Source organism: Rhinolophus sinicus, chromosome X (genome assembly GCF_036562045.2).
Source record: "Rhinolophus sinicus isolate RSC01 chromosome X, ASM3656204v1, whole genome shotgun sequence".
NCBI lineage: Eukaryota > Metazoa > Chordata > Mammalia > Chiroptera > Rhinolophidae > Rhinolophus > Rhinolophus sinicus.
This window is the reverse complement of record NC_133768.1, coordinates 74,051,074-74,074,676: the sequence shown is the minus strand read 5'-3', so window position 1 is coordinate 74,074,676 and position 23,603 is coordinate 74,051,074. Positions and strand designations below refer to the sequence as shown.

The 23,603-nt window shown below is 38.3% G+C and overlaps 1 protein-coding gene across 7 annotated transcripts in view; it reads right to left on the bottom strand.

Annotated features, from left to right (window-relative positions):
* Positions 1-10,512: 10,512 nt before the first annotated feature.
* Positions 10,513-23,603, bottom strand: part of MID2 (midline 2) — an 87,798-nt gene continuing 74,707 nt past the window's right edge. For 4 of the 7 annotated variants that reach the window (XM_074323418.1, XM_019715212.2, XM_019715209.2 and 1 more), the window contains 5 exons: positions 21,496-21,623; positions 20,140-20,373; positions 13,577-13,738; positions 11,398-11,605; positions 10,513-11,030 (listed from right to left, as the gene is read on the bottom strand). In XM_074323418.1, coding sequence (XP_074179519.1) covers positions 10,628-11,030; positions 11,398-11,605; positions 13,577-13,738; positions 20,140-20,373; positions 21,496-21,623 — 1,135 coding nt within the window. In that variant the 3' untranslated portion in view covers positions 10,513-10,627. The remainder of the gene's footprint in view (positions 11,031-11,397; positions 11,606-13,576; positions 13,739-20,139; positions 20,374-21,495; positions 21,624-23,603) is intronic. The other 3 variants (XM_019715213.2, XM_074323417.1, XM_019715210.2) reach the window with 1 other exon arrangement.

Here is a 23,603-nt window from a genome sequence, read left to right as displayed (position 1 = left end):
TACAACAAGAAGACATAACACTCATCAATATTTATACCCCCAATCAGGGAGCACCGAAATATACCAAGCAACTACTAACAGAACTAAAGGGAGAAATTGACCAAAACACAATTATACTAGGGGACTTAAATACATCATTGACAGCTATGGATAGATCATCCAAACAGAAAATAAATAACGAAATAGCAGTCCTAAGTAACACATTAGATGAAATGGACGTAATTGACATTTACAGAGCACTTCATCCTAAAACATCAGACTATACATTCTTTTCTAGTGTACATGGAACATTCTCAAGGATAGACCATATATTGGGACATAAAATCAGCCTCAGCAAATTTAAGAAGATTGAAATCATACCAAGCATATTCTCTGATCACAAGGCTTTGAAATGGATATCAACTGCAAAAAGAAAGCAGGAAAAAACACAAATACATGGAGATTAAACAACATACTTTTAAAGAACGACTGGGTCAAAGAAGAAATTAGAGGAGAGATCAAAAGATACATAGAAACAAATGACAATGAAAATACATCCTACCAAAATTTTTGGGATGCAGCGAAAGCAGTTTTAAGAGGGAAATTTATATCATTACAGGCCTATCTCAAGAAACAAGAAAAATCCCAAATAAATAACCTCATGTTACACCTTAAAGAACTAGAAAAAGAAGAACAAGTAAAACCCAAGGTCAGCAGAAGAAAGGAAATAACAAAAATCAGAGCAGAACTAAATGAAATAGAGAACAAAAAGACAATAGAAAAAATTAATGTGACAAAGAGCTGGTTCTTTGAAAAGATTAACAAAATTGACAAACCCTTGGCTAGACTCACTAAGATAAAAAGAGAGAAGACACTAATTAACAAAATCAGAAATGAAAAAGGGGAAGTTATCACGAACACCACAGAAATACAAAGGATCATCCAAGAATACTATGAAGGACTATATGCCACCAAATTCAACAACCTAGAAGAAATGGACAAGTTCTTAGAAACATATAGCCTTCCAAGGCTGAACCATGAAGAACTGGAAAATCTAAACAGACCGATCACCAGTAACGAAATTGAATCAGTCATCCAAAACCTTCCCAAAAGCAAAAGTCCGGGACCAGATGGCTTCACTAGTGAATTCTACCAAACCTTCAAAGAGGATCTAATACCAATCCTGCTCAAACTCTTCCAAAAAATTGAAGAAGAGACAGTACTCCCTAACTCATTTTATGAGGCCAACATTACCCTGATACCAAAACCTGGTAAGGACAGCACAAAAAAAGAAAACTGCAGACCAATATCTCTGATGAATACAGATGGAAAACTCCTAAATAAAATTCTAGCAAATTGAATACAACAATGCATTAAAAAGATTATTCATCACGACCAAGTGGGGTTCATCCCCGGGGCACAAGGGTGCTTCAACATCCGCAAATCCATCAATGTGATACATCACATAAACAAAATAAAGGACAAAAATCATATGATTATATCAATTGATGCAGAAAAAGCATTTGACAAGATACAACATCCATTTATGATTAAAACACTTAATAAAATAGGTATAGAAGGAAAATACCTTAACATAATAAAGGCCATATATGACAAGCCCTCAGCTAATCTCATAATTAATGGTGAAAAACTGAAGCCCTTTGCTCTACGTTCAGGAACACGACAGGGCTGTCCCCTATCACCTCTGCTTTTCAACATAGTGGAAGTCCTTGCCAGAGCAATCAGGCAAGAGAAAGAAATAAAAGGCATCCAAATTGGGAATGAAGAAGTTAAATTATCACTCTTTGCAGATGACATGATGCTATATATAGAAAACCCTAAAGACTCCACCAAAAAGCTATTAGAAACAATCAACGAATACAGTAAAGTTGCTGGCTACAAAATCAACGCTACAAAAGTCCATTGCTTCCTATATACTAACAATGAAATCTCAGAAAAGAAATACAAAAAACAATTCCTTTTGCAATTGCAGCAAAAAGAATAAAATACCTAGGAATAAACTTAACCAAGGATGTGAAAGACCTATATGCTGAAAACTATAAGACATTTTTGAAAGAAATTGAAGAAGACACAAAGAAATGGAAAGACATTCCGTGCTCATGGATTGGAAGAATCAACATAGTTAAAATGGCCATATTACCCAAAGCAATATACAGATTCAATGCAATCCCCATCAAAATCCCAATGGCATATTTTAAAGAAATAGAACAAAAAATCATCAGATTTGTTTGGAACCACAAAAGACCCCGAATAGCCAAAGCAATCTTAAGAAAAAAGAACAATAACGGAGGTATCACACTCCCTGACTTTGGCTTGTACTACAGGGCTACAATAATCAAAACAGCATGGTATTGGCAGAAAAACAGACACATAGACCAATGGAATAGAATTGAGAACCCAGAAATAAAACCACATAAATATGGACAGATAATTTTTGACAAAGAAGCTAAAAACATACAATGGAGGAAAGACAGCCTCTTCAATAAATGGTGCTGGGAGAATTGGATAGCCACATGCAAAAGAATGAAACTGGACTGCTATTTGTCACCATGTACCAAAATTAATTCAAAATGGATCAAAGACTTAAGCATAAGACCTGACACAATAAACTGCATAGAAGAAAACATAGGTACTAAACTTATGGACCTTGGGTTCAAAGAGCATTTTATGAATTTGACTCCAAAGGCAATGGAAGTAAAAGCTAAAATAAACGAATGGGACTATATGAAACTTAAAAGCTTCTGCACAGCAAAAGAAACCATTGACAAAATAAAGAGGCCACCAACTGAATGGGAGAAGATTTTTGCAAACAGTGCCTCCGATAAGGGGCTAATATCCAAAATATACAAGGAACTCATGCAACTCAACAACAAAAAACAAACAACCCAATTGAAAAATGGGCAGAGGACCTGAAGAGACATTTCTCCAAAGAGGACATACAAATGGCAAATAGACATATGAAAAAATGCTCAACATCACTAATCATCAGAGAAATGCAAATCAAAACCACAATGAGATATCACCTCACCCCAGTCAGAATGGCTATCATCAACAAGACAAATAGTAACAAGTGTTGGAGAGGCTGTGGAGAAAAAGGAACCCTCATACACTGGTGGTGGGAATGCAGACTGGTGCAGCCGTTATGGAAGGCAGTGTGGAGGTTCCTCAAAAAATTACGAATAGAATTACCATATGACCCAGCAATCCCTCTCCTGGGTATCTACCCAAAAAATCTGAAAACATTTATACATAAAGACACGTGTGCTCCAATGTTCATTGCAGCTTTGTTTACGGTGGCCAAGACATGGAAACAACCAAAATGTCCTTCGATAGATGAATGGATAAAGAAGTTGTGGTATATATACACAATGGAATACTATTCAGCGGTAAGAAAAGATGATATAGGAACATTTGTGACAACATGGATGGATCTTGAGAGTATAATGCTAAGCGAAATAAGTCAGACAGAAAAAGCAGAGAACCATGTGATTTCACTGATATGTGGTATATAAACCAAAAACAACAAAAGAACAAGACAAACAAATGAGAAACAAAAACTCATAGACACAGACAATAGTTTAGTGGTTACCAGAGGGTAAGGGGGGTGGGGGGTGGGAGATGAGGGTAAGGGGGATCAAATATATGGTGATGGAAGGAGAACTGACTCTGGGTGATGAACACAGAATGGGATTTATAGATGATGTAATACAGAATTGTACACCTGAAATCTATATGATTTTACTAACAATTGTCACCCCAATAAATTAAAAAATAGATGGGAGCAGATTAAGGATGTGTGAAAGGGAAAGGGATTAAGAAGAACAAATTGGATGTTATACAGTATTGCTGGGGATGTAGGTTATATCATAAGGAATATAGTGAACAATGTTGTAATCACTAGCTTTAGTGCCAATAGGGTGATACATGGCAATGGGATTGGAGTCAATGTGAAAAAGGTGAAGGCATCAGGAAATACAAATTGATAGTTAATACTGTATGGGGAATATAATGAACAATGCTGTAAAGATCATGTATGGTGCCAGATGGGCACTGGACTTATTGGGGGGATCATGACATAGACTGTGTAGATGCCTGACCAATGCACTACACACCTGAAGAGCTGAAGTAGAATTATACTGAATGTCAACTATAACTAAACATAGGTATATATAGTCACGGGATGGGGAGTACAACATAGGGAAGGTAGTCAGTGTTATTGTAACACCTATATAAGATGTCAGAGGGATAATAGCTTAGGAGGGGGGATTATTACTTTATGAGGGGTTTAAATGTCAACTATTCCATTGCTTTGTACACCTGAAACTAATAAAAATAAGAAGGTCCTTGTTAACATTTCCTTGTTATCTGAGAAGGAAGGAAGTGATAGATTGAGAAGTTGGTAGTGACTGAATTTTGCTCACACTCTTTCATTAGAACATTACTGATAGCTAATTTATTAATTCTTCTACTTGTTTCCTCTGAAGGAGTCTGGCCTTAAAGAACCAAGAGGCAGTTGTGGGAATGCTGGACCAGGGATACCTGCCTGAGGGGGATTATAGGAGTGGTGGTATGGAATTTACCTAAGACGAAAGCTCACAATGTACGAGGTGGCCCACTTATCCTGCTTATCAGGTTTTAATTCTATTCAACACACATTTACTAAGCATCTCCTTTGTGCAAATTTGGTAAGAGCTTCCATTCTCATCCCTACGTCTCCAGTAAAGGCTTCCATTTTCAGCTACCACCAATAATTTGAGTTCATAGATCAAAAACCATTTGGGAAGAATTATTGATTTAGGTACCCCTTGAGATTATAAACATTAGGAATACTTTTTCATCTTAACATGCCCCCACAGAAATGAGAGGAGTACTGAAAATGTAATGAGTAAGGAATAAACGCCCCTTGAATGACCAGGCCAGACCAGGCACGACTGTAATTTGTACATTGTGCCCAACAGTTATAGGAAGACCACCTTGATCCTCCACCCCTGGAAATTCAGTGCAGAAGAGCCATCCTCATTAGCTATTTTGCTATACATTTGCAATATCCATGTAACAACCTACCTGGCCTATGTTACTCCTAACCTTTGTGACAGACCACCTCAACCCCAGCTCCAGGCTTAGCTTCACTGAGAACTCTAGGATCAACTCTATTCCTAGGTAGGGGAACATAAAGAACCCCATGTCTGCTCTGGTATGGCACATTAAGTGGAGCCATCCTTTCCAAACATCACATCCAAAACACACACACACACACAAAAAACCACACACATACAAAAATAACATCGTAGCTGTGGGCAATAGCCTCATATTCGGCTTTTGCCCAGGTTGCTCTCCAGTTAGACCACTAACCTGGTATTCCAAATTCTTGTCTCTTTTATATTTGGCCTATAGTTCCTGTAGGTCCTTGGTCTAACAATGTTTCAAGTCACTTCTCTAGCAGCCACCCTCAGCTGGTCAAGCTTCACTTAACTTTGCATGCCCCCTTTAGACTTAGTGCTACCACAACTCTATGCCCAAGCCCAGCTCTGAGTGATCTCCTAACCCTCCCAGGCACCTCCTACAGGCCAGGAGTTGAACAGCAAGTGAGCTCACTTCTGGCCCTGTCCTTAATACCGTGTATTCCCGAAAATAAGACCTAGCTGGACAATCAACTGTGATGTGTCTTTTGGAGCAAAAATTACTATAAGACTCTTGTATTGTATTGTGTTGTGTTGTGTTGTGTTGTGTTGTGTTGTGTTGTGTTGTATTGATTATACCCAGTCTTATAGTAAAATAGGACCAGGTCTTATATAAATGTTTGCTCCAAAAGATGCATTAGAGCTGATTGTCCAGCTAGGTCTTATTTTCGGGGAAACACGGTAGGTTCCAGCACTGGGATTTTCTTTGTTCTTAATTCCCATCTTCTGCCCCAACCCCTCAAACTGTGCCATGTTTCCTTGGGCCTTATACCTTCATTTCTTTAGTTTTCCTGACTGTATACTGTTCCTGAAACCAAAGTCTTCATGATTGGATCTCAATTTCCATTCGCCCTGGATCCTCTGCCCAAATCACTACCTATTATAATTGATCCCCACCCAAGTCATTGAGACAATCCCAGTAACTCATGGTGGTCTCCCTTTTAATCGCTGTAATTTAAACTCCAGTGAGAGACAGTCAATAACTCATTATTAATACATATATATTTATTTATTTCATAATATATCATTTTGGATGGGCTGGGATGTTTTAGAGGGATGAGGCTGTGTGATCTGCAGATGCTCAGAGTTCTGTTACTAGGAGAGACACTATTGGTCCAGAGCTCCCAGTAAAAACAAGCCTGGGATAAAATATTTGATAAAAAGAGTCCAACAATAGTCTAATAAGTATTCTAGCCAACAACAACAACATAGCATATGTCTGCAGCTGGCAAATCAGACTATAAAAGGCAGTTTTGCCTGACCTGACGGCGATCAACCTGGCCAACCTGTAATACACAGCCAAATACAGCCCAATGGCTCCAAGGCTGCAATTGGCTTCAGGAATTTAAATAAGTGTGGAAGTGGTTCTTACCTGTCAGCCACACATTCGCTGTTCTATAGAGGAAAGGGTTTCAAATATTTGAGCTTATTAAAAAGCACATCCATGGATTGCTCCATTCAGGTAGTCATATTTAAATATGTAAACCATGGAAGCTTAGAAAATTCACCTAGTGTATTTCAGCTGAAGAGAATATGTAAATGTTTTGTTGCAATCTGAATGTCACTGCATCCAGTTACACAGTGGAATTACATGATAAAAACACATACAGATGCCATTACTCTTACTTACAAGTAGCCTGAACTCCAATGTGGCATTAAAATTTCTTTCATATTCTCAAAACAGGTTTAACTTTATTTTTGATTATTTTTGTGCTTTCTTCAATAAGACAGTATAAAAAGTGGAAATAAGCATAAGTTGCAGACAAAGAACAATTTGCTAGCAGAAAGGATTGTAGGAGCATAAACTGAGCAGAGCAACAATGAAAACATATGGAGTTACCTTCCTTGAAGATGTTAAATACAGGCCCTAATCCCTTTGTCCAACTGGATTTAGCTAAAGGTAGTCAATGACTCCTCTTAAGGTCCCTGACATTGACAGTATCCTATGAGAGTCTTAAGTTTACTAAAGTAAGTACCTGGGACTCACCATATCCCCGAGTACTTTGCCACCATATTGTTTCTTGGAAAGCACTTTTCATTATTTGGCTCGGAAACTTCATTGCTTACCCTATACCCAGTTGTCTCAGGCTTAGCTCAGTGATTTTTGGTTATAACCAAAAGTTAAACCCACCTTCAAATAACAAAGTTAATTGAAAAGAATGGTGTCACATGCTCCAGACAATTCCCCAAGTCAACATCCAAAGAGCTTTTGAGGAGGACAATACTCATTTATGTATAAGAGTACTGGGACATCTGCAAAATAATATCAGTATAGCCCAAATGGAGAAGTAACCAAGCTTTTCGGCCCAGGAAACAACAAGCACCAGTGTGGATATCAGAGTTCAACAGGGAAACTTTGATTATTCATTTGTTCATTCATACATTTGTTCAATAAACAGTAGCCAGGCAACTATTCTGTTGCACTCATCATGTCAGGTGTTAAAACTACAACAAGAGAAACAAAAGACACAGTTCCTGCCCTCAAGGCAGTCACAGTCTAGTAGGGAAGATGATTATTAAACTTTTGTGTGCATAAGAATTACCTGGGGAGCTTGTTAAAAATACAAAATTTGTTAAAAATGTAAAATTCCGCCTACGTGTCCAGATATTGTAAATAAGTAGATCAGGAGTGGGGTCTAGGAATCAATTATTTTAACGAACACCAAAAGTGATTCTAACACATGGTCTAAGGACCACACTGAAAAATACTGCTATCCGATGTGATTATCATTGAGGGGATGGGGGGAGGATGCTCAGGGTATCTTGGGAGCTTGGAAGAGGAGAATATAACCCAGTCTAGGGGATCAGGAGTTAATCTGATTGAGGGGTGAGGGTGAGGAAAGGTAGTCCAGGCCAGAGTCAAAAGCAAAGTGGGGAAATTGAAACTTTGTCTCAGGATACTAAAATCTAAAGGGCACAAATCATGAATAGCATGGGAGACCTAAGGACAAAGTAAAGAAAATTAGACTGGTGGAGTTCGAGTGTTTTGTACTTTTAGCATTTTTGCACGATTCTCTTAAGAACAATTCCTACTGTTTTCTTACTGTGGGCATCAAAATTGTTAATAGTGCCTCTATTCCAGGCCCCGAGAACAACTTGTATAATATAGTTAAGCTTGGCTAGAGTAACCAGTGTAGGGATGGGGGGTGGGGGGAAGTGACAAAAGACAAAGCTGGGAAAGCACACAGGAACCCGAAAAGCCAAACCCTAAGTAATTAGGACCTTCTACTGAATTTTATGGTGGGGGCGGGGGGTGTCAGTGAAAGGTTTTATGAAGGTGGAAAAATCGTTTCAAGAATTTTTCAAGAATTTGGGGATAGGCCATACAGGAGAGACCGGGGTAACTTAGAAATGAAAGGTAAACATTTTAAAGCACTGCTACATTCTATTAGGGCTGGGGCTGGGGCTTGGGGGAGGAGTTTAATATTTGTTGCACACTTTGCTAAATGCCAGGCACTGTGCAAAGAAGTTTACATGTGCTATCTTTTTTAATCTTTGCAACAGCCTTGTGAGGTAGGCATTTTACAAAAGAGGAAACAGAGGCTCAGAGAAATGAAGTACTTGCCCTACGTCATACTGCTAGTAAATGGCAGAGGAAGTAGGATTATTTTAGTCCAAAGGCTATGAGCTTTCCATCAGAGCAAGCTACTTCCCAGCCCTGCAGAATATTACTCAGGTTGCTCATTTCCGGATTAGCAATTAAGTACATATGGTTTTCTTTCAAACCAAAAAGCTGGCTCTGCCATTAAATATGTAAATTTGAGGCTGCCATCTGCATCTGCCTCAGTGTTGCTTTCCGTGCTGGGTAAACAAACAATGCAAAAGTGTTATTTAGGGGATTTATGTAGATACTTTGTCTCTCCTACAAAATAGTAAGCCATTCGACAGCAGGGACTGTTTTATCAGTATGTGAGCAGCAGTTGTGGTACCTGACATCTAGTTTGTTGAATGAATTAATGAATGAACGTCCACCAGGTGGTGGAAAGGAAGAGGGGAGAAATGTTGGCATTGTTTCAAGGCTGCAATCTGGGGGCTGGTTCCAGCTATCGCTTTGTACAACAATGATATTTTCACAACTCCCCAAAGGTAGACTCCTTCAAGCAGACTCAGATCCTAGAAAGGAGACAGCTCTGGTTCTGACATCCCAGAAGCCTGAAGTGGAATTGACAAAAGCACAGACTATAAATCTTGGTTCCTTTCAACCATGGTGATGCGGACTGGGATGAAGTTAACATCTGCATTTGCCATAAAGGGCTGGCTAAGCAGATGAGGAGTGTAAACGAGATGGCACGAGAAATGATTATTTAACCTATTTAAGAAAACAGACTGTTCTCAGGCATTCTTAAGAAAATACTAGCACATTTATATGCAAATAGTTGTTGCATCATTCCACTCTTACCGATTAATAAAGCAGGTTCCTAAAGAACTTCCATTATGCAACTCTTTTTTTAGCCTAATTTTAGTAACTATGTACTTGAGAGAAAAACAAACAAACAAACAAAAACAGAACTGTACTTTTTAAAAATATTCTGTGACAGAATTTTTAACGATTCAGAACCTCCTCCATTAAGGTAACATCAGTGAAATTGTGCTACACGAAACACTTCTGTCGATCAATTTTCTATCCAGCAATAGTTATCTCTTGTGCAATCTTGTCCCTCAATCTCTTAACCCAAACTAGAACTCTTCCCACCATTTGTATCATTATTGCATATGCATGTGTGTGTGACAACAGGGAGGAAAAAAGGGATGAAGGGAGAAAGGAGAGAAATGTTGACTGATTTTGATGTCGACTTTAGGGGACAAAAATGAATGGTATGATTTATTTTCCCTTCCAGTATATTTCTTATTCAAATGATCAAATTAAACAGTTTATTATGTATATGTAATTATAAAATGAATAAATGACATATTATTTATTCATTTTATATAAATTATATATACATATACACATTTTCTTTATAATAAATCTGTGATTGTAGGTTTTTATTAAAAGCTCCATATAATATGCAATCATTTGACATGTCAAAATTCTACTGGGCTAAATTGGTCAGTCCTAGAAAAGCTGACACCCCCTTTCTGGCTGGCTAGCTCCTTGTTCAGAGCCTCTTTCTACATTATTTACCTAGAATTACCCTAATTCCTCCCAATATCATTTATACTCCAAATCATTGGAAATTTTTAATTATCCAATGATAAGAGAGGCATTCTCTGAATTTCTTCTCCAGTGGCTTGAATGCAGACTACTCAGATAATTCGTTCTGAGAAACTCAAAACATTAATTCAAATACAAGGTTTAATGCACAAAAATTAAATCTATAATATCTAGTTGTTTTGGATGCTTCAAATGAACTTTATTTTGTATTTTGTATATTGGACACTAACTGAGGTTTAGGAGGGGAAGAACTGCTGAACTAGACAACCAGTGAATTATACTCTCTTGAAACTTAATGGCAAGCTTTCATCCCTGAAACATAAGGGGATTCTTGAGGCCTGCAGTTGCATTCCTGCCGCTCAGGGTAATCAATAAAATCTGGGGCAGGCAAGCCAGACAGGATCATTAGGGATTTGTTCCAGATTGTGAACGTTGGACAAACTGGAAGAATAAAGGTCACATCAAAAGTATGAAGATGGAGAGAGTTAGCTGGGTCATAGAAAGACAACATGTTGTTGTCATAATCCAGAAGGACACCCAGACGCTTCAACTGCGGGGGTACATCCACCAGCATTTCCTTGTTGTTATGTCTCACTACGAAGTTACTATTGCATCGAGAGAAGACCCACGAGGAGGCATTCTTGCCAATCCATTCATTCTTGGGAGCTGATTTGTAGGCAATGCCAATTGCATACCTGTGAGACAGTGGAAAGGAAAGAGAAATAAAAATGTAGTAATTTGAGTTGTACTTGACACTATACAGTACATATAAGAAATAGAATACGTTCCTCCCTTAAGTAGTGTATATTTAGATCTATAATGTTGATACCACTAGAACTTCAAAATGTTTGCAATTAGAGTGGTATAGTCATTTCCAACTCCTAGCTCAGTATATTTTCCATGATTTTTATTTTAAAAAACTGGCACATTTTTCTAGGAGTGGTTTTCATCACATGCCTTTTGACCTTGACTGACTGGTATTATGTCTGTGTTATAGAACTGGATCTCCCAGGAATCTAACAACAGAGGAGAAAAGAGAAAAGAAAAGTGGGATCTACCCACCATGTTGAGGAACTCATCACCACCTCCCAGTAGTGGCAGCCACTGTCAATGAATATATTTCCTGCTGCCCCATAGCACCCTGTGCCACTAAACCTCTCTGGGGTATGGCTCTTCTTCAGAGAGCTTTCATCCTTTTCCATCTGCAATCCGTCATTGGAGATCTTCAACTTCTTGTGAGTCATTTTGGGATCCAGTTTAAAGGGCTGGCCTGAAAAAAGTCGGGAAAATAAAATGCATGAGGACGTATTTGAGAATTCTTTGCCCTCCAGGCCCGTCACTACCAGAGGATCCTTGATATGATGATCATTCTTGGGTCAGTGAAAGTTGGCTACTATTTGGGTTATATTAAGGAAGCAGAGGCCAAAAGCCAGCATTTTTAATAAAACAAGAATATGCTGCCTCTCTTCACATTAAACTAAAAGGGGATTCTTAGGGTCTCATGTTCTCAAATATGTTTTGTACTTTGCTTTATTTCAGTGGGTGGTTTGGGATTTGAGTGGATTTTAAGGGAAGGAGTGTTTGAGGTAAGACAAAGTGAGGGAACTGATGAGATAATTGCTGCTTGGTGGTAGAACAAAACTTAAAATAAGTCAGCAACAGAACAATTTTTTTGCCCTCTTACAACTGAGATGTAAATGCCATATCATCAGGTAACTTCATTAGAGTGAGTATTGCATCATCACTGATCAGAGAAAGTATCTGTTGTGTAGGAACATCCACAACAGAGAACTCCTTATAGTCATATGACAAAACCAATTACTACCGTAGGAGCCAATTGCTGGGTTACGGCAAGAGCTTGATTATACAAAATTAGTCTGTGGCAGACACTGTTGGAAAACACAACACTCATTCCCTACTTTTTCTCTCTTACCCACTTTCACTACTGAGGCCAGAAAAGCTAAATACTCTAGACCTAACCTCTCTTGCTGCTAGGGGTGGCTAAGAAGATGGAAGTAGTTGGAAGCAGAAGTGAGGCAGGATGGGAGAACCTTCTGGGAAAGTGCCTGTTTTCCCAATAAAAGGGATAGCCGACATGTAAACCAACCCTTCCACACTTCTTCCTACCTTGAAAGAAAATATGATATCAAGAGGTTGCAGTGGCCATATTGTAACCATGTGGCAAAAAAGCCAATACATAAAGGGAGAAGGAGCCTGGGTGTTTTACAGAATCACAGAGCACCTGCACCAGCCCTGAACTGCCTACCTTCAAACTTCTTGCTACGTGAGAGAGAAAAAAATACTTTCTTTAAGCTAGTAACAAATACCGTGTTTCCCCAAAAATAAGACCTAGCTGGACAATCAGCTCTAATGCGTCTTTTGGAGCAAAAATTAATATAAGACCCAGTATTATATTATATTATATTATATTATATTATATTATATTATATTATAGTGGTATTATATATTATATTATATTATATTATATTATATTATATTATATTATACTATACTATACTATACTATATTAAATTATATAAGACCCGGTCTTATATTATAGTAAAATAGGACCAGGTCTTATATTAATTTTTGCTCCAAAAGACGCATTAGAGCTGATTGTCTGGCTAGGTCTTATTTTCGGGGAAACACGGTAGTATTTGTTAAGCCAAGTTAGTTGAATTTCCTGTCATTTGCAGTCAAAAGCATTCCTAACAGGTATGGCTACTCTGAAGTAGGATTTTACCCGATTATCACAAACACAGTCATGCTCCACATATGACGTTTCAGTCAATGACTGACCACAAATATGATGGTGGTATATACCATACAGCCTAGGTGTGCAGTAGGCTATACCATCTGGGTTTGTGTAAGTACATTCTACGATGTTCACACAAGGCTGAAGTCACCTAAGGACACATTTCTCAGAAGGTTTCCCCACTATAAAGCAGCACATGTCTGCAGTACTCTTTTACTCAACTGTCCCCCAAGCCTGAGGGTGGGGTGTGGAGAAAAATTCTTCACTAACATCCTCCCAAGCCATCAGCTATTATATGTATATCTGTGTCCACATCTCCCAGGGGCACGAACAAAACCCTTGCCCAGAGCACCAACTAAAACAGTAACGCTCTTCTACCCAGAGCCTCTGCTCTCTTGCATGGCTGTGGGTGCCTGCTCAGGCTAAGTGTACTCCCTACCGTGGAGGGGAAAACTGATGTTGCCTTTCAGAATCACCATAACGTACTGTTTGTTTTTAGTCGGGTAGGTTCACTGTTCCGGCTGCCTGCTTGGTTTATGGCTTTAACAACGAAGATGTAGCGTGTCCCACTCTGGAGTCCATGCACTGTATAATGGTTCTGCTTAATATTGGGCACAATCATCCAACTATCCACTGAATTATACAGGCCTGTAACATGGGGAAAGACAAGGACATTAATTGGCAGGTAATAGAAATACGATGAGAAGCACAATGAAAAGCCATAGGCTCCCGAAAAGTAAATTTCATTTTGTTTTCTTGTGAGTCCTGGAAGACATAGTAAGATGTCTGCCACGTTTCTCCCATGGAGCTAGGCTTATGCCAGTCCTTTGCATCTTGTAATTGACTATAACCACTAGTAAAAGTTAGGTTATTTCGGTGTTCTGCCAAATAATACAGGAAAAGCTACTTTACAAAAAGTATAGAATCATCTCTTTCATAAAGTGTCTAGATCTTTACTCCAAAGGTCCAACCCTCTGAGAGCTGAGTTTGGCCTTGTATGGATGAAGCAGTCCTTGCAGAGCACAGGAACAGGGACTCTCAGAGCCAAGAGGACACCTAGACACCATATTTCCCTCATTTTACAAATGGGAAACGAAGATGGAGAGAAGTGACTTGCCCAAGGCCACAGACAACTGGTGATGGTGCTGAGAGTACAACCCTCGTCCCTTTCTTCCTAGTCTAGTGTTCTCTCCACTAAATCACAATGCATGGGGCGCATAACAATGTTCTTTTGTCTCCATAAGGTAGCAAAGCTCTCAGGACTTATGACACAACTTTCCCACCCATCCTCACCCTTACTTCCAAGACTAGTTGGGTTCCAAGTTATCATAGGGAGACTAAGGAGGTGACATGATGACCAAAATGAAACATCATCTCCTCACTTGACACTATCCAGTTTTACCCCTTCCTGGCTCTGATTCCAATACTCATTTGGGGTTGGGTGGTCCAGGAACACATTGTTGTCTGGAACTTTCTTCCCTCCCAAGTAGGGAAAGGGATCAGAAATCCAGTTTTATGCTTTTGAAACTCTTTAGACCATAAACAGAGGGGAAAAATTGAGAAGAAAAAACAGAGGCAAAAAATGTACATAATTAAAACACGTATTTGGCTAACTTTTAGTAAAAGAGAGATTGACATTCTACTCTGTGGATTATCTAGATTTTTCTTTCGTTATCTGCTTTTCAGCCAGTTTACTGCTTTATAAACACAATTCTAACAGAGAATGAAAAGGAAAGGGCCAGGAAAATGAGTGGTGAATTTAGTCACTTCTATGCAGCCATGGTAAAGGGTTTAAGTGAGGTTGAAAATTCAAAATAATAATGAGACTTTTGAAAGAGATCTGATCAAGAGGGTTTTATAATTAATTTGGAGAGAAGGAGAAAAGGTCTAAATTAAAGCTTGATAAAGAAGCATAATGGAGGGCAAACAGATATGCTCTAGAAAGAGTAATAATTGGTGGACATGTTCAGTGATTCTTATGAAAAGACAGTAAAGGATAAGAGCCAGGGACAGTGTTTGAGCGTTTGGCTGTCTATATTTGAATGCACAGTATGAACTCTAAACAGCACATGAAATTTTAATACAAAGAGGGAAATACATGATCTTCCAGACATACTTCCAACAATGCAAAACAAAAAACAAAACAAACTTCACAATGAAGTATTATGCAGCTGGAAAAAAGAATGAGGATGATCTCTATGGACTGATATGAAGTGATTTCCAGGCTATAGTGTTAATTGAAAAAGCAAATTACCGAAGAGCATATATAGTATGCTAAGTTTGCTTGCAAGAAAGAAAGGCAAATAAGAAAACATACATACATCTGTTTGGAGTTACAAAACAATAGTAACAACAGGAAAGAAAAGAAAAACAGGAAATAATGAACTTGGTTACCTACAAGGGATGGGGGTGGGGAAACAGAATTAAAAGTATATGGGAGAAAAATGACACTTCTCTGATTACAACTTTTTTGCACAGTTTTGCATTTTGGAAACATGTTGTTTTACAAATTCAAAAATTAAAGTGAAACCAATATCATTGGAAAGAGTGGGGACTAAAACTAAAGGCAAACCGAAACAAATGAACCCAATTGCATTTGCAATGAAAAACAACCACACCAAAAGGATGGGGATAGGAGGAAAACTGCAAACAAGTCTTGAACTACTGTTTGTTTTTGCAGTGGTATGGGCTAAACAATTCTGAAACTATTGTAGATATATCATGGGAGTGAGCAAATGAGTATATGAGAATTGTTGGGAGCCAGTGTTCTCACCATGCAAGTGGGAACACACAAATATGGAATGGCAGAAGGAAAGAAAGAACCTGTAGGGATGGACTGGAATTGGAGTTATTGGTATAAACTTATGATTTCTAAAATATACTATATATGTATGTGTACGTGCATAAATATGTACACATATGTTAAGCATGTGTGTATTTACAGTATTATCTGTATGTATATGTATATATACATGGGTGTTATGTGTCTATTTCTAGTCTCCAGGTCTTGGTCTCTAATACCATTGTCCCCCTAAAAGGAACTAGGGTTTCTTGGGAAAACAGCTGATTTAAAAGCTGGGGCAGGCTCAAAATGAGCCTAGAACCTCTTGTTATGCTGGAAAGTAAGAAAGTACTCAAGAAAATGATGGGAGAATATAGGACCCAGAAGTCGCTTCAAAGGCTTCCATTAGCTAAATCCAGGAAACTTTAGCATCAAATTAAAGACAGTAAAGAATTATAAACCACTGAAAAAAGAGAATTCAGGAGTCCATACTGATTAGCAGATAAATAAACAAATGGAGGGTGGGGCTTTTGCTCACAGTAGAAAGCAGAGTGCCAGCTTGCAAATGTGGGAGGGAATGATCAGTTGGAAAATCATTTTGCAATCATCAGTGTAAAGATCAGATCAGGCAAGAATTATTTATTGATGTTAAAACAGGAGGGGGGTGGGTGGGATGGGTGTGATGAGGAAGCAGGATATTTTCATGGTCTTAAAGCATCACCGTACAGATTGCTTATTGGTTGCAAAAGGAAAAACAGTAACTACACAGTGAAGAAATAAGGGAACACCTTTGACCAAGTGATCGAAATTAGCATCACCAATGAAGAACCAGTGGACATCATGTGCCTCCAGATGTTATGTCCTAAAGAGGACATGACATTTCTTCTGTAGTATTCCAGCCATGAATGCATAATCTGAATATAATCGTGAGGAAACATCAGACAAATCCAAAATAAGGAATAGTATAATAAAGAAACAAAATGGCACTCTTCAAATGTCAACATCATTAAAGACAAAGAAAGGCTAATGAAATATTTCAGATTAAAGGAGGCGAGAGGTATGACAATTAAATGAAATGCTGATGCTAGACTATAAAGGACAATATTGGGCCCTTTACATATTATAAAGAATATTATCGTGTCAGATATGATTGGAATATGAATGGTGGGTTAAATAAAAATATGACATCAATGTTAAATCTCTTAAAGTTGATAATTGTATTGTGGATACGTAAGAGAATTTCCTTATCTTAGGAAAACATACACTAAAGAATTTAGGGGTGAAAGGCCATGTTATATGCAATTTACTCTCAAATGGTTAAGAAAAAAAGAGAGAAATAGAGAATGCTAGCAAATGATAAAGCAAATGGGCCAAAATATTAATGGGGTGAATGTGGTTAAACAGAGGTTATAGCCAGGGCTTTCCTAAGGCAAAACACAAAATTGAAACAGAAGAAAGATACACAGTAGTGGGGAAGACAAACATCCAAACACCTGTTGGAATTCTCATTCAGCTAACAGCAGCATATGAAACATTATTGGCTTATGACTATTTCATATCTTAGATGAGGTGGGGATAAAGTTAAAAATGAAGGAAGAAAGTTGACAAAAGTTGGGAAAAAAAAAAGGGAACTACTTTTCAAAATTTAACCAACAAGGATGAAATTTCTGGTTATTCTTAACCAGATATGGGGTTTGACTATTTTAAGATTCCCCATATAAGTTGTATCATATTATTTGTCCCTTTGTGCCTGGCTTATTTCACTTAGCATAATGCCTTCCAGGTTCATCCATGTTTTCACAAGTGGCAGAATTTCCTTCTTTTTTAAGGCTAAATAATATTCCATTGCGTGTATATACCACATTTTCTTTATCCATTCATTTGTCGATGGACAACTTTTTATGTCAAGTATACCTAAGTAAAGTAGTTTAAAAAAAGAGAAAATGTAGGAAAACCTCAAGGTAAAGTAGCTCTCAGAGCAGGTAGGACTGGGACCTTGAATCGTCATGAATATTGCCACCCAAAACGAAAATTTTGTTTCGTGGTCTGACCTTGCCCCTGTCCTATTCCTCTTTTCTATCAATGATCAGAGGAGGACATGGAAAGCAGCCTGGGAAGGGAAGTAAACGTACTGGAAGGCAGAAACTGGATACCAAAGGATTTAGGCAGGCTGGAATGAGGAATCAAAACTAACCAGATAAAATGTAATAGGGATGAATTCAAGGTGTTGTTTCCGTTTAAACAATGAATTGAACAGGAATAGGATTTGAAATTCCTAGGGATTTTAGCTGACCACGCGCTCAGCTAATGTACAAGAGAAATAACCCAGCTATCCGCTGCAGTGGTCTGACTACTTTTGGAGTACTATATTCACTTTTTGGATAGCACATTTTATAAAGCACTTTCATAAAAAGGATAGCAGAATGGTAACAGGTCTGAAACCACGTCACATGAGAGCAACTCAAAGAACTGTGGATATTTAGCCTCGAAAACAGAAAATGTAGAAAGGACATGAGAGCTATCTGAAACTATCTAAAGAACTGCCATGTGAAAGATGGGCTGGGTATGTTAGGCATAAAAGGGCAGGGCTAAGACTAATTGGTAGCTGTGGTTTAACACAAGGAGCTCAAGCTTGAAGTCTGACAGGTTTGGGTTCAAATCTTGACTCCATCAGTTTGTAGCTCTGTGACCTTGGGCAATTCATTGAACTTCAGTTTCTTCATCTATAAAATAGAATTAAAATGATGTATTTCATAAGGGTAAGTAAGAACTCATGAGGACTAAATGAGACAATGTATGTGGGAGCATTTGTAAATGGCAAAACATAATAACGTGTAAATTGTTATTGTCATTATTTACTAGGAGAGTTACGCCTTTTATAAGGAAGCACTGACAATAATTTATAGCTATACAACAATTCAATGGGCTCTTTTCTTAGAAGTAAGTTATCCATCACTGAAAATGTTCAAGCAGAGACAGGACGATCATCTACTGGGTGTCCGGTAGAAGGGAAGATTAGACTAGATGACCTCTAAGGTCCCCTCCAATTCTAAGATGCTATAATCCTATTGCTATTAAATATTATTCTTTAAGCTTTCTTTACGAAGGGCTATATACTCTTGAAACTAAAGGTGACAGCCTTTAGATTTTTGTTACTTCTTGGACTTATTCTCACCCCGCCCTGGAGACCACTGCTCTCCCCCTATTCGAAGAAGAAGCACAGTTGCTGGCTCTAAGACTTTCCAGAACAGGAGACAAGTGCAGAAAAGCATGTCAGGGAGGCCCGAAGAGTTTGTGATTTCACAAACTGAAGAAACACACAAGAACACCCAAGAACACAGCCACCCAGGCCAAGTGGCTTAGGTTGGAGCTGCACGAGGCAAGTGTTTTTTAGAGTTTGACCCCAAATGTCCTCTCACCTCCCCACCCCATGATGTGGCTCATAATTGTCACAAAACAGGAAGAGGAAGACTATCAGGAGGGTTTCATTGGAAAAATTCCTCTCATGCAAGCCTGTGAAGTCAGACATAGAAGCACAAACACGCAGGTAAAAGAAAATACTACTTTGCAGCTATGCAAATGCAGCCTTAGGGTGGGAATCAGTTCAAGTCTTGAAACCAGGTTTAATACTGATTTCATGTCCATTTTTCCCCAGCACATTGAGGGGAATTTGCAGCTCAAATCCTCCTGTCTGACAATCAATAAGTTAAGTTCTTAATCTGCCTTGTCTTGCTCCAATTCATCAGAGGGTGAAACTAACATGTGAGCGAAATGACTGGTTTTTGAACATCTTTCACTGTGTGGCCCACTGACATGTTTTATATTTGGTGTAACTATTGGAGGAAAGGGAGAAGGGATAAAGGGACAGAGACAGGAGGCTTGTCACTATAGTCACTAATACAAATCGGTACAGCAAAGGAAGTAGTAGTCTTTGAACATAATTTATTTTACCATGATAATGAAGTGGAAGAAGAGTCAAGAAAAAAGATGGTGACACACATAGAATCAGCAATGATGGTGACTTAGCTACCCAGGAATGAATTCTGAGCTGTGTTCTGACTTGGGAGAGTGGAGTGACACGGATTAACTGAAGAAAGGCTAAGGATTACATCAACAAATGGGAGTGGCCTCAGTGACCTCCCAGCAAGGAAATACACAACTTGCTGATGGGTGACACATCAGTAAGATCTTTTTAATGCCCAGGGGGAGCTTAAACTGTTTACAAAACACTATTCTAAACAACCTAACATGTCTTACAAACACTTGCCTCGTGGCGCCCCGGCCAATCTTGAGCAGCTTACTGCTTCCTTACATTTCCTTATCTCTGGCCACAGGCCCCAACTACACCATGACTTACTGATGAAGTTAGCCTGGCCAGTGAAAATGGTGTACTGAAGCTCATAGGAGCTGATGCTGAACTCATCATCCGAGATCCAGTGGACTGTGATGGTGTCATGGGAGGCAGTACAGAGTTCCTCTCGGATAGATGGTGGATTGGGGGCTGTAAGGAAAGGTGGAAAAGAAGATAAGGAAAGCACACTCGCTGTTCTGGAAGTTTACAATCTTTACTCTTGCATTTTCATGCCCAACCCAGTATCTCATAGAGAGGAGATTTTCTTAATAAGAAGCTTTATATTGCACATACCATACAACCTGAAGCAAAGTGCTGAGCAAAGTGCTGAGACTTCAAGTTCCCCCAAACCACTTTTGCTTCAATGATAAAGATATTTTAGGCAAAAATATAAGCCTAAATTATTGAGATGACTGTCCAGTCATCTACTCTGCGTGTACAAACACATATGTAAGTATTAGAGCAAAGTGGTCACATGGTTTTCTTATGACATGAACTTCAACCTGTTTCTTTTTATTTCAAAATAAGTTTTACTATATATTTTTGGCAATGTAGCCAAGTGCAAACTAATATGCATTCCCTCATCTGTAAACTGGGGATGATAATTACCTCATAGATTTGTTGCAAGGGCTCATGACATAAAATTAATATACAGTATCTGGCCTAAAGTTGATGTTCAATAAATGCCAGCTATTTTAATATATTAACAAAAATAACTACAAACATGAAGGTATTGTGTGTATGTATTTTTCTCATGAAATCGATCACTCAAATAATCCTGAAGGTAGCCAGCATTTTTAAAAGGCTGGTTGAATCCATCAGTTTCTAAAACTGTCTGCAAGTCAGATATTTTTTACATTTTTCTTCCTCATTGCTAATTCTTAATTTTCCTTAAAACCATCTGAGTAGTACTTGTAGCCATGTGGAACATTCTCTAATGTTCCATAATTGCCACCTGAGTTCTACCACCATAAGAAGCAATGTATATGTTATTGATAGACTCAGAAGGAGTAATCAATCCATCAGCAACTGCTTGTTTTTTTTTTACATTTAAGTACAGATGTTATACACATTCTGCCCCCAGAAATATTTGACAAATCATCTTTCTTTTCTGTTACATGAACTAAAATGTGCTCTATATAAAAAGATACATGTATCATTTTATAGGCTATAAAAGCATTTTCATTATAAATATTGTCTTTTTCAGATTATTTTAGAGTAAATGCACACCAAAATGAAAGGATTAGAATGAGAAGGAAAGCACATTCACACCTGTTAAATAATCTAGCCCCTCCAGTAGTTTCTTTTCTCTGGAAAAATCTAAAGCAAAGTTTTCAAAGGCATCATTAAAATTGATGTCTGGAATCAGAACTTGAAAAGATGCAGTTGCCATAGCGACCCTGCAAAAAAGAAAAGTACATCAATATACATCAAAATAGGTTTGCAACCTCTATCCAGTGTTTGATTTCTGATTTAAAAAGGTGAAAATAAATGACTTGTAGGGCTTGGTTCATTAAGTGAAAAACATATCTATGCTTTTCCAATGGAAACCATTTAAATGTTAATCATCCGGAACCAATTAAAGGTTATATCATATTCATTCACACATATTCACCCCTCAAACACACTCCCCCATCCTGTCTTAATTTTGAGAAGTAAATACAGGATTTTTTCCCCTCTGCATCATTTTCCATCTGGCAGGCAGTATCAAAACTAGACCTCTCTCTGAAGGTTTGGTAAGAGCAGTTTGAGAGGTTTTCTTTCTCCCCCTCTATTTTTTTTTATGCTAAACAAGCTAGTACACTGGGGCTGATTTAAAGCCTTCCCCTAAATACTGAAATTTATTTGATCTTTTATAACATTCACATTTAACTTTACTGTTCTCTAATTGTATGTTATGCTAGTTTTACCTCCTCGACTAATTCTAAACGTCTCAAGAGCAAGGTTCGTGTTTTGTACCTCATATCTTCCATGGTCCCTAACGCAGTGTTGGACACATAGTGAATAAATAATTTTTGAATGAGTAACTGTATGGCTAACAACAATAGCATAACTGCTAGTTAAGCATTTAGTATTTTTACATACATACATACATACAAGGTCTGTGCTACATTTGCTGAATATCAATAAATTTGCTGAATATTCAGCTACATTGCTGAATATCACTATGGTCACCTTCGAAGTACTCCCCTTGGGAAGCTATGTACCATCGCCAGCTCCTAGTCCACCCTTCAAAGCAATTTTAGAACTTTCTGGAATGGCCATCAGAGTGGTTGTTGTATTACCCTTGATGTCCTGAATGTCATCATCAAAATGTCTTCCTTTCAATATTTCCTTTATCTTTGGGTAAAGAATGAAGTCATTGGGGGCCAGATCAGGTGAGTATTTTCCAATATAGTTATTTATTTACTGGCTAAAAACTCCCTCATTGACAGTGCCATGTGAGCTGGTGCATTGTCATGATGCAAGAGTGATGAATTATTGACGAAAAGTTCAGTTTGTTTTCGTCTAACTTTCTTCTGCATCCTTTTCAGCACTTCCAAATAGTAAACTTCATTGACTGTTTGTCCAGGTGGCACAAATTCATAATGAATAATCCCTCAGATATCAAAAAAGGTTAGCAACATCGTTTTGACTCTTGATTTGGACTGATGGAACATTTTTGGTTGTGGAGAATTGGCTGACTTCCGTTGTGCTCTTTGACACTTTGTTTCAGGGTCGTATTGGTACACCCGTGTTTCATCACCAGTGATAATACAGCCCAAAACATCATCTTGCCTCTCCAAAAGGTCTTGGCAAACTTCGACTCTCCTTTGCTTTTGTTCATCAGTGAGCTCCTTCGGGACCATTTTTGCACACACCTTTCTCATGCCAAGATTTTCAGTTAAGATTTTCCTAACTGTTTCTGTATTGATGTATACTGGTCTGCTATGCTTCTCACAGTCAGCCGATGATTTTGCCACACAACTTGACAAAGCTTTGCAATATTTTCATCAGTTCTGCTCGTTAATGGCTGCCCTGACCTCTCTTCATCAGTGACGTGTTCTCTCCTCTCAGAAGAATGCTTAATCCATTGTACACTGCCATTTTCTTCATGGCATTATCCCATAAACTTGGAATAACATGTCCCTGATTTCACTTCCATTCTTGCCAAGTTTAACAAGAAAGTTAATGTTTGTTCAGTGCTCTAATTCAAGCTCATTCTTGCAACGGCACACAAAGACACGCATCAACAATAATGAACGCCATTCAGCAAGACATTGCCACACATCGACACGATCTCAGCTGTGAGACACTGAGATACCAAGGTTATGAAACCTTGCTGAGCTGTTTATGCAGTGCTGCTTATGTAAGTGCATGGTGGCAAGTTCACGAACTTA